Source organism: Carcharodon carcharias, chromosome 15 (genome assembly GCF_017639515.1).
Source record: "Carcharodon carcharias isolate sCarCar2 chromosome 15, sCarCar2.pri, whole genome shotgun sequence".
Taxonomy (NCBI): domain Eukaryota; kingdom Metazoa; phylum Chordata; class Chondrichthyes; order Lamniformes; family Lamnidae; genus Carcharodon; species Carcharodon carcharias.
In genome coordinates this window covers 124534990-124548651 of record NC_054481.1, presented here as the reverse complement: position 1 = coordinate 124548651, position 13662 = coordinate 124534990, and the positions used below count along the sequence as shown (strand labels likewise).

Sequence of the window (13662 nt, the reverse complement as noted above, 5' to 3'; positions counted from 1 at the left end):
AAAGCACCCGGGGTGTGGAAGGCGCTATATAAAAGCATATTCTTTATCTTCTGTAAGCACAGCAGAAAGGTAAAGAGGCACCTGACAAGGAGTGATCCATTTCAGCAGCGGGGGAAGTGAAGACACAGACCCGACAATTTTCAGTATGCCTGACTCCATCCTGATGGATATCCTTATTAGACGAACAGTAATTCAAGCAGCCCCCATTCATCTTTGGAATACGCACACAAGGGCATCAGTCAGACAGAGTTTGGGATAGAGAAGGGCGAGCTCTCAAGACTTGCCTCTAGGGCAATTAAAAACAAATCCAATTTGTCTCAGGACAATTTCCAAAGGTAGTTTGAACCCGGCGTTCATGGTTTTAATAAGGGCCGCAGATGGACACTGGCACTCGCCCAACAGCTGCTTTCCATTTTATGTTTCAAAATCTGAACAATCATTGGAGTCTCATCGCTTGGGCTGGTCAATGATACGATCGCACCCTGCGGCTTCTCAGCCATGAAGGGCTCAGTGGAAGAAAATCACACAAGCCATCACTGAGAAATACAACGCACACAGGCAGGTACACACGCACACGCTCAGACGCGTACACACGCACACGCTCAGATGCGTACACACGCACACGCTCAGACGCGTACACACGCACACGCTCAGACGCGTACACCGCACACGCTCAGACGCGTACACACGCACAGATGCGTACGCACGCACACGCTCAGACGCGTACGCACGCACACGCTCAGACGCGCACGCACGCACACGCTCAGACGCGCACGCACGCACACGCTCAGACGCATACACCGCACACGCTCAGACGCGCACACACGCACACGCTCAGACGCGCACACACGCACACGCTCAGACGCGCACACACGCACACGCTCAGACGCGTACACCGCACACGCTCAGACGCGTACACACACACAGACGCGTACGCACGCACATGCTCAGACGCGCACACACGCACACGCTCAGACGCGCACACACGCACACGCTCAGACGCGTACACCGCACACGCTCAGACGCGTACACACACACAGACGCGTACGCACGCACATGCTCAGACGCGCACGCACGCACATGCTCAGACGCGCACGCACGCACACGCTCAGATGCGTACAACGCACACGCTCAGACGCGCACACACGCACACGCTCAGACGCGCACACACGCACACGCTCAGACACGCACACACGCACACGCTCAGACGCGCACACACGCACACGCTCAGACGCGTACACCGCACACGCTCAGACGCGTACACACACACAGACGCGTACACACGCACATGCTCAGACGCGCACGCACGCACACGCTCAGACGCGCACGCACGCGCTCAGACGCGCACACGCTCAGACGCGCACGCACGCACACGCTCAGACGCGCACGCACGCACACGCTCAGACGCGCACGCACGCACACGCTCAGACGCGCACACTCAAAGAGACTGGAAACACAGCCGGTAAAAGGTTATGGGCTCGATTTCACAGTGGAGGGGGGAGTGGGGTGCGGACTGCTTGTTCCCAGCCCCTCTGGGAGAAAAGTTGATCCTGAACGGACCATCTTTTTTAAGAAGATAACACGCCGGGGGCAGGGTAAACAGGCTCGGGCGGGGGTTGGGGGTTAGACCTCCACTCTAGCAGAATTGAATTTAAATTCCAGTAGCTGCCATGGTGGGATTTGAACCCCATGTCCCCACAGCATTAGGGCCTCTGGATTATTAGTCCAGTTGACATCACTACGCCACCATCCCCCTAGGAAGGATACCTTCAACATAAGGTATGGCACTCTCCCGCTATGGCGAGGCCTCCATTTTGACAGTGCCCAACGATCGTGGAGCTCCTGAACGTGAAAGCCTGAAAATTGAAATCATGAGCCAGCCTGAACTCGGAGTGGAAGGTACCGGAACCAAGGAGAGTTTTGGTACTGGCCAGGTACCTGTGTCTGAAGCTGACACTGGCTGTTCCCACCTGAGCTGCCTTTGCATCGGGAACCACAATAACCTTCGATCGAGGGCTGTGCACTCTCCTCACCTGAAGCTGCACCCCGGTGATGTTAAAGCAGCTACCGCTGGATCCCTGATGGTTTTGAACAGGCCACCGTCACAGGATTGAAATTTGAGATGTCAAAGTGAACTCTGCGAGCTCAGGAACCCAGGCCGGGTCAAGAAAAGCAAACCTGCGACGCTCCTATGGTGTCTCACACATGGCGATGCATAGTCAACAATGCAAGGCTCCCCCAAATTTAGGCCACACGACAGGGCTGTTTTCCTTGGAGAAGAGAAGGCCGAGGGAAGATTTGATAAGAGGGATCCAAAATCACGAGGGGTCTGGGCAGAGTGGGAGGATCGAGGGCGAGAGGGCACAGATTCAAGGTAATTTGCAAGAGAAGCAAAGGTGACACGAGGGAAAACGTTTTCACACAGCGAGTGGTGATGGTCTGGGACGCACTGACTGAGTGTGTGGTGGAGGCAGGTTCAATCGAGGCATTCATAAGGGCAACGAGACTCTTAACTGAAATGGAAAAAGTGCGGGGTCACAGGGAGAAGTTGGGAGAATGGCACTAAGGGGATTGCTCATTTGGAGGGCCGACAATGGGCCGAATGGCCTCCTTCTGTGCTGTAACAATTGTGATTCTGAGAGCTCCGCCCCTTTTCACACAAGTATTTTACTATCGCATACGCACAAGAGAAAATTTGTGCAGAAAGATTTCTCATCCCACCTTCATCCATTCCTCCCCTTAAAACTTTACTACCCACCACAGAGCTGCCCTCTAACCATAATTTGTGAGCAACTGTGCTATTGACGAATTGACTGCTGCTCAGTGTCTGTCCCGGAATCAATTCCTTCAATATGCAACCACTCTAACTCCTGTTAAATCTTCTAGCCTGTCGTTCCTTTGCACTGCAGACTTTGGCGTTTCATTGGCTCAGATGTTTTAGGAAGAGGAGGGTCGGGGGAGAGACAGACGCAGTTTTATTTGAAATCTACAGTGCAGCTTGTCCAAATGACATGTGAAATGGGTACAGTCGACAGTAGATCATCCGGTCTATAGGCAAAGGTGTCCTCAGGCGCTTGGTCAATCTGCCTCTCTCATCGCATTGCTGTGCCCACTTTAAACTGTGATGTCCAACTGCAGGACTTTGGCCAGAATTTTCCAGCCTCTCTCCCTCCCACAGCAGGTTCCATCGCGGAGAGCCACTGAAATCTCCGTTCACATCGGCAGGATCGGAGGATCCCACCGGTGTGAGGGGCTGGAAAATTCTGGCCTTTCTCCTTTCGGCGTTGATTCTTACATGATTCCTGCCATTTTGCTTTCCACAATCAATGTAGCAGCAGTCAAGGTGATCTGCCTTAAGGGCATGTCCTCTGATTGTTTCTTCATGTCTCGTGGTGGTGCATTTTCCTCTAAAGTTGCTTGCAGGAGCTTTCTGTTTTCAATTTCAATGAACAGTTTGATGAGGGGGAAAAAAAATATATATGAGGTGGTTTTCCATTGTCTTCCTCGCGTGTGCTTAAAGTGAACACAAGTCCTTTTTCTGAAGGATCCTCCGCCTGTAAGCAGCCAATGTCCACTGAGATTCCGACTCATCCATCATCACCACTGGGAATTTGCTGGTTCCACTGTTGGCCATGGCTTGTAATGGGATCGTTACCTGGGCCTGGGACGCTTGGCTAAGAAGGCAGGGGAGACCACCTCCCTCGCCCCGAGGTCTCAAATGACGCCCCCCCCCCGCTACCCTCACCAAATGTAGGCAGAATGGAAATGGCATGATGAGCTATTTTCTCCCCCAGGTCATGAAGAACCAGATGAACAGTCTGTGGGCATAGGGTTGCTGATTGAAGATGTCTGATCCACCAAGCACCAAAACTAGCTTCCTACACATTTCATAGTAAAGTAGCAGAAAATCTAACCCAAACTGTTAGCAATAAAACCATCGTCACTTGTAAAGTACCCAGCGACCTAGAGCGGAAGCAAGTCATCCTCGATCCTGAGGGGCTGCCGAACAAGAGAACCATCTAGAAGGACAAGGGTAGCAGATAGATGGGAACCCCACCATCTGGAGATTCCCCTCCAAGCCACTCACCACCCTGATGTGGAAATATATGGCCATTCCTTCACTGTCACTGGGTCACAATCCTGGGACTCCCTTCCTAACAGCACTGTGGGTGTAACTACACCACATGGACTGCTGTGGTTCAAGAAGGCGGCTCACCACCACCTTCTCAAGGGCAACTAGGGATGGGCAATAAATGCTGGCCCAGCCAGCAAAGCCCACATCCCATGAATGAACAAAAAAAAAGGAATGTGTGAATTACTGTCCCTCCTACAACCCTTGGCTTGAAATTAGAAAAGGGGGTTTTCCTTTACCAATTGTGTGGCTTAGTTGAGATACTGTTCAATAGATAAGAACAGGTGATAGTTTTAAAACATTTTCTTGGTGGGAGGAATATTCAGGCACAGGTTTGTGCATGGAGGGAGTAGCTAAAGTGTTGAGGTGGTCATACATTACTTAGCTAACACATACAGTTAACTGGGCTCAACAATTCACCCCTTAATTACATCCAAATTTTCAATCAGGATACTAACTGCAATGCTGTACATGTTGTTCATTTTATTATTCATGTTATATTTAAACCAGTTACTTGTGCAAATCCGGGGGCACCTTTCTGTTGAAGGGTAGCAAGTGGGAATAATAAAGTGCACAAACTTTATTAATGTTCAGGCGATGTTCTCCAGGGCCTGTAGGATCATAAAAATAACATAACGTTCTCCTCAACACCAGGTGGTTGGTCCAGAAACTTGTTTGGAAACAATACGCTAACACACACATGCACACACACAAAATAAACACCTTTTCTAGTTAGGCCTCTGGACAACAGATCCAGTTTGGCATCAATCTCATGTCCTGGGTGGAACGCTTGAAAGCACATTGCTCAATGTTGTCCAGCAGGCTTGACAAAAACACGCACAACCACATCCCTGGGAATTAATGGTTCCAGGAATGAGGGACTCCAGTTATGGGGATGGACTGGTGAAGGTACTCTCCCTACAGAAAGTTGAGAGGAGATTTGGTTGAGGTGTTCAAAATCACGCGGGGTCTGGGGAGAACAGGTAGGGAGAAACTGTTCCCATCAGCAGCAGGGTGGAGAAGCAGAGTTCATCAATTTAAGGTAATTGGCACAAGAGCCAGAAGCGTAATTAGGAAAAACATTTTTACACAGCGAGTAGTTAGGATCTGGAACGGACTGCCTGAGAATGTGGTGGAAGCAGATTCGATTGTGGCTTTCAAAATGGAACTGGATAATTATCCGGACAGAAAAGACTTGCAGGGCTACGGGGAAAAGCCACGGAATGGATCTAGCCCTGTGGCTCTTGCAGCAGGCCAACATGGGCATGATGGACGGAATGGTCTCATTTTGTACTGTTGCCATTCTATGATTCATTTCTGTCGTAGTCCAGGGGCAAGTACATTTAGTATGAAGCACGTTAGACTGCTTATGTATTGAAACATTTTCAAGGAGTTTTGCTTGATGACATGGGCATGTAAATCGCGCTGCAGTTAGGGAGTTGTGTAAGGTGACTCTACATATGGAACCGTCCCAAGGCTGATCTTCGGAAGCAGGAGGACAGCTTATTTTAAAATCTAACCTGAAAAAAGAGTCTTCTCTCCAGACACTGATCTGTGTGCACTTGGCATCTTGCCCTGATTTAGAATCTCAGAACAGAAACATCAGATCATTCTCATTAGTCTACCAGCAGATACTCTTGGCAGGCTAGTGTCCACAGGAGTTCCACACAGCTGGGCCGAATAGGATTTAAACTGCTAACATTGACAAGATTATATTTCGAATGTAACGATGAAAACTGAACAGTGATTATCAGCAGTCAGAAAAGAGGTAGGGACTTGCGAATAAGTTAAGAAAAGAAAGGTTTGAATTTACATGCATTAGGATGTTCCAATGTGCTTTGCAGCCAACAACGTTACTTTGAAGTGTAGTCACTGTTAGAGGAAATGCAGCAACCAATTTGCACACAGAAAGCTCCAATAAACAGCAATGTGTTTTTTTCTTATTCTTTCGTGGGATGTGGGCTTCGCTGGCTGGGCCAGCATTTATTGCCCTTGAGAAGGTGGTGGTGAGCTGCCTTCTTGAACCGCTGCAGTGCATGTGGTGTAGGTACACCCACAGTGTTGTTAGGAAGGGAGTTGCAGGATTTTGACTCAGTGACAGTGAAGGAATGGCCGATATATTTCTAAGTCAAGATGGTGAGTGGCTCAGAGGAGAACTTGCAGTTGATGATGTTCCCACACGTCTGCTATCCTTGTCCTTCTAGGTGTTAGAGGTCACAGGTTTGGAAGGCGCTGTTGAAGGTGCCTTGGCAAGTTGCTGCAGTGCATCTTGTATATGATGCACACTACCGCCATTGTGCACCGATGGTAGGGGGAGTGAATGTTTAAGTGGGTGGATGGGGTGCCGATCAAGTGGGCTGCTTTATCCTGGATGGTGTCGAGCTTCAAGAGTCGTTGGAGCTGCACTTATCCAGATAATTTGAGAGTATTCCATCACACTCCTGACTTGTGCCTTGTGGACGGTGGACAGGTTTTGGGGAGTCAGGAAGTGCGTTACATACCACAAAATTCCCAGCCTCTGTCCATTTCAGTTTCTGGTCAATGGTAACCCCCAGGATATTGATAGTGGGGAATTCAGCAATGGTAACACAGAATGTCCTATCAGAAATAGTGACAGAACAGAATCTAGGAAAACCTTTCGAGAGGAAATTTTAAAAAATAAGTTTAACCAACTGGGAAAAAGGCAGGAGAATGGAACTACGTAGATAGATCTTGCAGAGAGCTAGCAATCGGATAACGGGCTGAATGGTCACCTGTGCTGTAAAATTGGCTGATTAAAGGAAAGCCAAGAAATGATTTGTTTGACTCTGTGACTCTAGGAGAATTGGATGCATCACTTGTCTTAGTTCACTTCATATATTATGAGTTAATTTTTATTATATAGACATCTGTCTTTGCAAAGCAGAAGTACAATTCTTGTGGTAAAGTGCCAATTGTGCAGAGGGTAGGGTTCCAACTCTGGTTGGACATATTCCTGGAGATGTTGTCACATGACCGACCACCCTGCCCCCACACTCCGGACACTGGTCACTTAATGTATCCATCCTCACAGCATTATCACCTCCCCTGACCAATGGCTGCATCTCATCTCACACGTTGGATTACTGAACTCAACTTGCTGCCAACTCCGGATCAGTGAGGAAACTACATTTAAACATCTCCGCTCTCCCCAAGGCCAAGGTGCCGCAGGTGGAATGTCTACAAAGGAAGCAAAGCAATCTCTTTTGACTTACCACGGCCTCTTTATCTGCCACGCCAAAGGTGACCTTCTGCCGTCTATTGGTGAGGTAGGTGGAGTTTTCCTTCAGTTTCTCCAGCAGTTGCCTGATCTGTTTGCAGTAATTGGCCACTTTACATTCCTTGATAAAAGCTTTTAGCTGCAAGATTATAAAGGACCACACATCAGGCAAGGCAGCTACTGTTTGACCAACTCAAAGAAAAACCATGTTATCCTGAATCACAATCACAGAAGCAGCAAGTGCCCTTAGCACAAAAAAGCGTGCCAAATTCAGCCCACGTGACCACTTCAAGCCCATCAGCTTTCTGCCCTCAATAGCCCGTCAATCTCTACCTCCCTCCAAACCGTGGAATTGTTTGATGTGGCCAGATTTACCGAAACAGTATGTCCTTACCCTTATGTATAGCGTGAAGCACTAATGATTAGCATTTGTTCTGGCGCACACTTTTAGGAAGTGGTGACAATATTTCAAAGTGTAGTACAGAGGGGAAACAAAAAAAAAAACGGTTTGGCAATACACAAATGGAGCAGCAGCCAAGGACCGATCATACCTCATGGAACACTTTCATACGACTCTCAAGTAGCATGAACCACTTGCTTCACCTGGCTCCGTGGATTAAGGAGCTAGTAAAGATCACATGATGCAAGCCAAACAGGAAATTCAAGCAAAAATGGAACTTTTCTTTTCAAACCCACAGAAATTGCATCCATCTGGCTGGCACCACACAATCATTTTCCTGTTACCCTTTCAGTATCTCAGTCCAAAATGCCTTCAGCATGTAGCTAATTTTATATCCACGGCAGCCTTGCTGCGGCTAGTTGTCTCAAACAGTTATCTCAGGCAATCATTTGATCCAGCTCTCCCAAGCTACAGTGGAGCAGTGGAGGGTCTCAATGCAACAAGGAGCCAGAGATCAGCTACTTTGTATTTTGTCCAGTCCAGTCCCCTGTGAACAGCAGAAGTGCTTTGCCTTACCTCCCAGTGAATTGTACAGTGCCATAAATCTCAAACTGTAGGGCAACTTGTCAATTCCTAAGGGACTAGATCTCCTCTGATGTAAGTATTGTGGCGGGTTCTGTATCGGGGCAGTACCTCGAGAATAAGACTTCAAGTGATGCCGGTTAGCTCAGCTGACTAGATGGCTGGCTGTGTGGATCAGATTAATGCCAACATCATGAGGTTTAATCCCCGTTCAATCTCCCCTACCCCTAGTAAAAAAAAAAATCATGTACTTTGCTGTGGTTTGGGAAATAATCACCAAGGACTTGCCTTCAGGCAGGGAACCGACGAAGTAGTGTCCTACGATGTATAGTATCCCTATGTCCTACAACATATAGTAATCAGTCTTGTAATCATTAGCCTGAGTAAAATTTAATTATAAATGGTGAAATACTGCAGTATGATTTTTTAAAGTGGAAAGTGCCACGCTATCAAAGCTTGCAGGGTTTGACAAAAAATTGCCAGCAATACACTTCTGCAAATATGATAAGCATCATACAGTTATTTAAGTAAATACATGTAATGACAGGGGGTTACAGGCAGAAACGTATTTCATCTTTTAGCTTCAGAATACGAAAACGCACATTCGCCCGAGGGCGGAATGCTACGCTTAAATTAGAAAGAAATATCGGCAATAGGATTCACACAACACTCGCCAGCCATTATCACTAGTTACTACATACCTGAATGACAACAGGCAATGCCAGTTCTGGGAAGCCTATGGTGTGTGCCTGAGTGTGAAAATACTCCAGAGTCAGGTCATACAGCTGTTCTATCAAACCATCCTGTAATGCAAAACAACAATTAAAAAAAAAATTTCAAAGTGTCCAAATGCAAACTTTGAAATTACAGAGAGCAACCTGTCCAATAACACATTTCTTCTGCACCTTGGTAATCGTGGCTTATATGTCTCACTATCAAGAGTGGTCTTTCTATAAGATATGTCCTCTTGGAAAAGAACTGGGCTCAGCATTTAACGGAATAAGTTATGGAATACCATCCCTTGCAAGAACCAGGCAATTTCTTAGTGTAAATTGGAGCAAATGATTACCACGACAGATGATTTGCTGTTGCCCAGGTACTGACATGTTCACTGCCTCTGGGACTTTTAATGCAAAACTGTGGTACTAGGGCAGGAAATCACATTAAGTGCAGACATTCACAGGATTTGTTAGTGGATGTTGCACTGCAACAAATCATTTAGCGGACCGACTGCACGCAAGGACTCAATGTGGATGCCCGCCTCAGTTATTTTTGACAGAGGCTCTAGAGTAGATTAAAATGATAGAACAAAGGACCCGCAAAATTATTAAGCCCCAAGGGCTACAAATCACAAAGACTTCAAGAAGGAAAGACATGGAAGGCAAACTTCACAGACAGGATTTAAAATAGCGCACTCTCGGTAAGTAAGGCTGAACCTACCATAGGAATAACAAAAGAAGATATGTTGTACCATCCCACTTGTTACAAGGCTTAGTAATGAGTTTATTTGGCACCAACTGATTTGGTTACATCTATATAAAGCTTCGCCACCAGTGGGAAAATGAAAGAACCATGTGAGGTTGGTTGAAACTTTGGCGTGTACAAAAACAAAGTCTTATTCCATTATAAGGGAATAAACTGGATGTGGTCTTACAACCAACACATCCAAATGCCAAACCAGATAGAATGAGTATAACAATCACCAATCCCGCTTAATACAAGAGGAAGTAGATTTCAATCCTTCACTACAGAATTTGAATTCAATGTCATAGGCTCAAATGGGTTTACAAGATTCAGAACTTGAGCAGTGTTAGTTATAATACAAATTGTTTACATTTATCGGGTACCTGCTTATGGATGGTGTTGACTGACTGTAATTTCTACCAAAGCACCAGGGGTCATGACAGCCGTCCAAGGTTTTCAGGAAGCTCTGTGACCAATCCTGATTAAGTCGCTTCTACGCGCAGTCGTGTCAAATGAACAACAGTGCGTTCAAATGGTTTATGGTTAATTTATGGAGCTGAGTAACAAATCATTTTTCCATTTAATGCTCCAAGCCTTTCAAGATGCTAATAAAGTATTTGCTCTTGAAGGAAGGAAGTCTTGTTGAGTTGGGTGGACGCTCTGCAGAGCTAAACAGTCAAGCAGAAACTGAGGAGAGTTGGTTATACCGACCCCCACCTACCTCTCTGGCAGCTGCTCCCGTCCTTCTGGAGCACGAATGAATTGGGTGAGAGTCCAGCTGATCATGGTCACTAAGGGGTGCCTCAGGGGCACACAACTTCTTCAGTTCTGATCCTGTGAATGATTCTGGATTCGGAGAAGGGGGCTGTGGCCCAGGGAGTTGGAAGGACCTCACAAGCTCACCCTAATTCCAGGGCTGCCTCCATCTTAGTAAGTTGGGGCCCGCTGGAGTTCCAGTAATGGCCACTGCTCCCAGTGCCCATTATCAAAACCCCCCTTGTAATTTTGAACACGGCTGACAGATCTACCTGAACCCTTTGTTCTACTGAGAAGGGGGCTCTGTTTTTCTAGTCCCTCATCATAAATAAAGCATTAGCATGTCATGTATATTCATTAAAACACATGGTCACCAAATTAAATTGTATCTTTGCGATTAAGTTGGCAGCAATGGAGAAACGTGTGCCTTCAGGTTAAAGGTGGCGTGAAACAGGCAAGGCTGAGCTTTAGCTTCAAGTTCGGCGGCAGTTGCTCAGGGAGGTTGGGAGGGGAGGGGGCGGTGCGTGGGAGGGAGTTGGACAACAGTGGGAAGGTCAATCTCTACCAAAGGCAGCTCAAGCACGATGGAGGGGTGATCAAGGATCAAGCGTGTTTGAGGTCGGGTCAATGATTGGGTTGGGGGAGTAAAGAGTAGCCAAGGGCAGGTCAAGGGTGATGGGGGAGGTCGAGGATGATGGTTGGCAGATAGAGGGTGTTAGGGGAGCAAGCTTGATGATGACCGGGGAGGGGGCGGCTCAAGGTTGACAGACCATTGATCAAGGGTGGCTGGCTCGAGGATCACAAAGGGGAGGGCTAGAGTGATTGCAAGAGGGTCAACGGTGATGAAGGGAAGGTCAAAGGTGACTGAGGGAAGGCACAGGGCAAATGCCTTGCAGCTCCAGGAATCCGAGTGTCACAGGTAGGGAGGGGGTGCAGTTGAAGTTAAAAACCCTCCTCAGGCAGGCAGAACGATGCTGCTGGCTTGTAGGGAATGGATGCCTGTCCAGGTGTCGTTTAAGTATGGCACCCGGACCTTCGACCACCGTGAAGTAACGGCAGAGTCGGTGACTTGCTGTCTGGCCCCTCAGCTGTGCACAGCTCATTGGCTGGCCACTGCTGTCCCATGTCTGAGTGGAAGTTCTGCTCGCTTCTGGTCCTGCTGCTGGGACACTCGCGGCTGCAACAAGATCCTGCCCTATACACCGTTAAATTAAACGATGTGGCTTCCTCATCTGTATCCGGTAACAAACATCAGAACGATGCAGTTACTTCTCAATCCCTTTCCTTACATCCATTTGCATCCCATTCTCATTTAAAATGACTGGTTGCCTAATGAGCACCCTGTTCAATGTTTCTGCTCAAGCAACAAAAGTTTTTGAATGAATGTTACTGCCCAAACAACAAGGTACAAGCACAAAACTCTCACTGAAGTCACTCTCATCCCTCTTTTAAGAGAGACAGGAAGGCATTCTAATGCATTGCATTTCCGTGGTCATAATCCTTATAATCCCATTAAATAGCTACTAGGTCACACGGGCAATGAGCAAGGTTACCTTTTAGTGCCCTGCTTACCCTGAAAGCTTTCTCCTGTAAATTTGCGTTGGACAACTTCAGAATCACAGCAAAGTTGATTGGGCGAGCGCTCATCCTGCCAGGTTTCTTGTTAAAATCAACCTGTTGGAAAATCTAGGGAGACAAACACCAATATAATTAAAGAGAAATACACTAATAGATGACATATTTGAGGTTTTAGAATTATTTGCAGATTACAATATTAGCCAGAAAATATTCAGACATTGGGAGTTAAACATGATTGGCTTATTAAAAAAAATTCTTCCTTCTTCTGTTAGGGGAGAAATAAGAAGTACTTAAGTATAGGAATTCCTTTACTTGCTAACCAATAGAAGTAAAATCTTTTGATCCAAAACTCACAAAAGCACAAAAAGAAACCAGTATCCTTTATCCAACCCTAGCTAGAGATTTAGTTATGGACAGGGGCTATCTTGAAGATACAGGTCTAATCAGCGGGGGAAAAAAACTCACAATAGGGCACATGTGCAGGACAGGGCTCCGAGCCTTCGAGGACTACAGGCTTAACTTACAGTCAGGCGGTTGGACAGAATAACTGGGCAGAATTTGGAAATCTGATGTAAGCTTGCCGAATTCACGCCCTTCTAAGTATTGTCCTGAAAACCTGCCTGGAAAAGCAGCCGTTGTCATTGGGAGTTGCGGCTGAACCTTGACCCCGATTCATGTGTTTGCCCTGGCTTTCTCCATCTTCCTGCCAGGGGACCAAATTAAATGGCCAGAAAGTCACATCCACTGGAAGGGCCTGCTTCCACCAGACTCAAAGGCAACCTTTGTCGCAGTGAGCTTTCTCATTCTGTTGACGGGCTATACATTTGTGTTTGGAGGGCTGGATGGACAAGGATGAATAACCTCATTGCTTAATTGTGTTAAAAACCAAATTGGGCACTGAAGGCACAGGAAGGCGGCACGGGCCTACATTCTGCCAGGCTGAATTAGGACTGTCCAAGGAGCCACTTTTACACAGACCATTTGCTTGCTGTCTCCCCACACCTGTTTTCACTCAGCTTCTTTTGAGTACTTATACAGCGTGTGGTGACATGGAGGGGAGAAGGCAGCCACAGATCCATCAGTAAACTTCTCTCCTGGTGAAACTTGTGCCTCGCATCTTAAATGTGACAGTCATATTAGCACAGCACACCTCAATCAATCTGCTCTTGTCACGACTCTCACACTGCACCCCCCTTCACCTCCTCCAACCCTTTCATCCTCTTGTGCATTGAATACCAGATCGGCAAAGTCATGAATTATTAGCATGTCCTCCAGCTATCTCTTCCTGAAAGTAGTTGTCTCATCTATCCAGAGCAGACATTATCTTACACAGTCTGTTGTTGGGATGTGTGCCAATTCAGTCAATATGCTCACTATAAACTTCAATGGAATATCTATTTCAGGATTTTCAGCATTCGTGGGTACTGCAGAAGCCTTGCCTGATCATAATTCCAGTACAGCCTCAAAGACACCTATCTACTCCCATCAGGCGTAAGTTATGAATCAAATGCC

General features: G+C 47.0%; 1 protein-coding gene across 1 annotated transcript in view; it reads right to left on the bottom strand.

The window, feature by feature from the left end:
• The window catches only part of noc2l (NOC2-like nucleolar associated transcriptional repressor), a 164992-nt gene that overhangs the window by 38631 nt on the left and 112699 nt on the right, over positions 1 to 13662 (bottom strand). Inside the window, exons 13-15 of the mRNA XM_041207303.1 lie at positions 12145 to 12258; positions 9054 to 9155; positions 7366 to 7509 (exon numbers count right to left, since the gene is read on the bottom strand). Coding sequence (XP_041063237.1) covers positions 7366 to 7509; positions 9054 to 9155; positions 12145 to 12258 — 360 coding nt within the window. The remainder of the gene's footprint in view (positions 1 to 7365; positions 7510 to 9053; positions 9156 to 12144; positions 12259 to 13662) is intronic.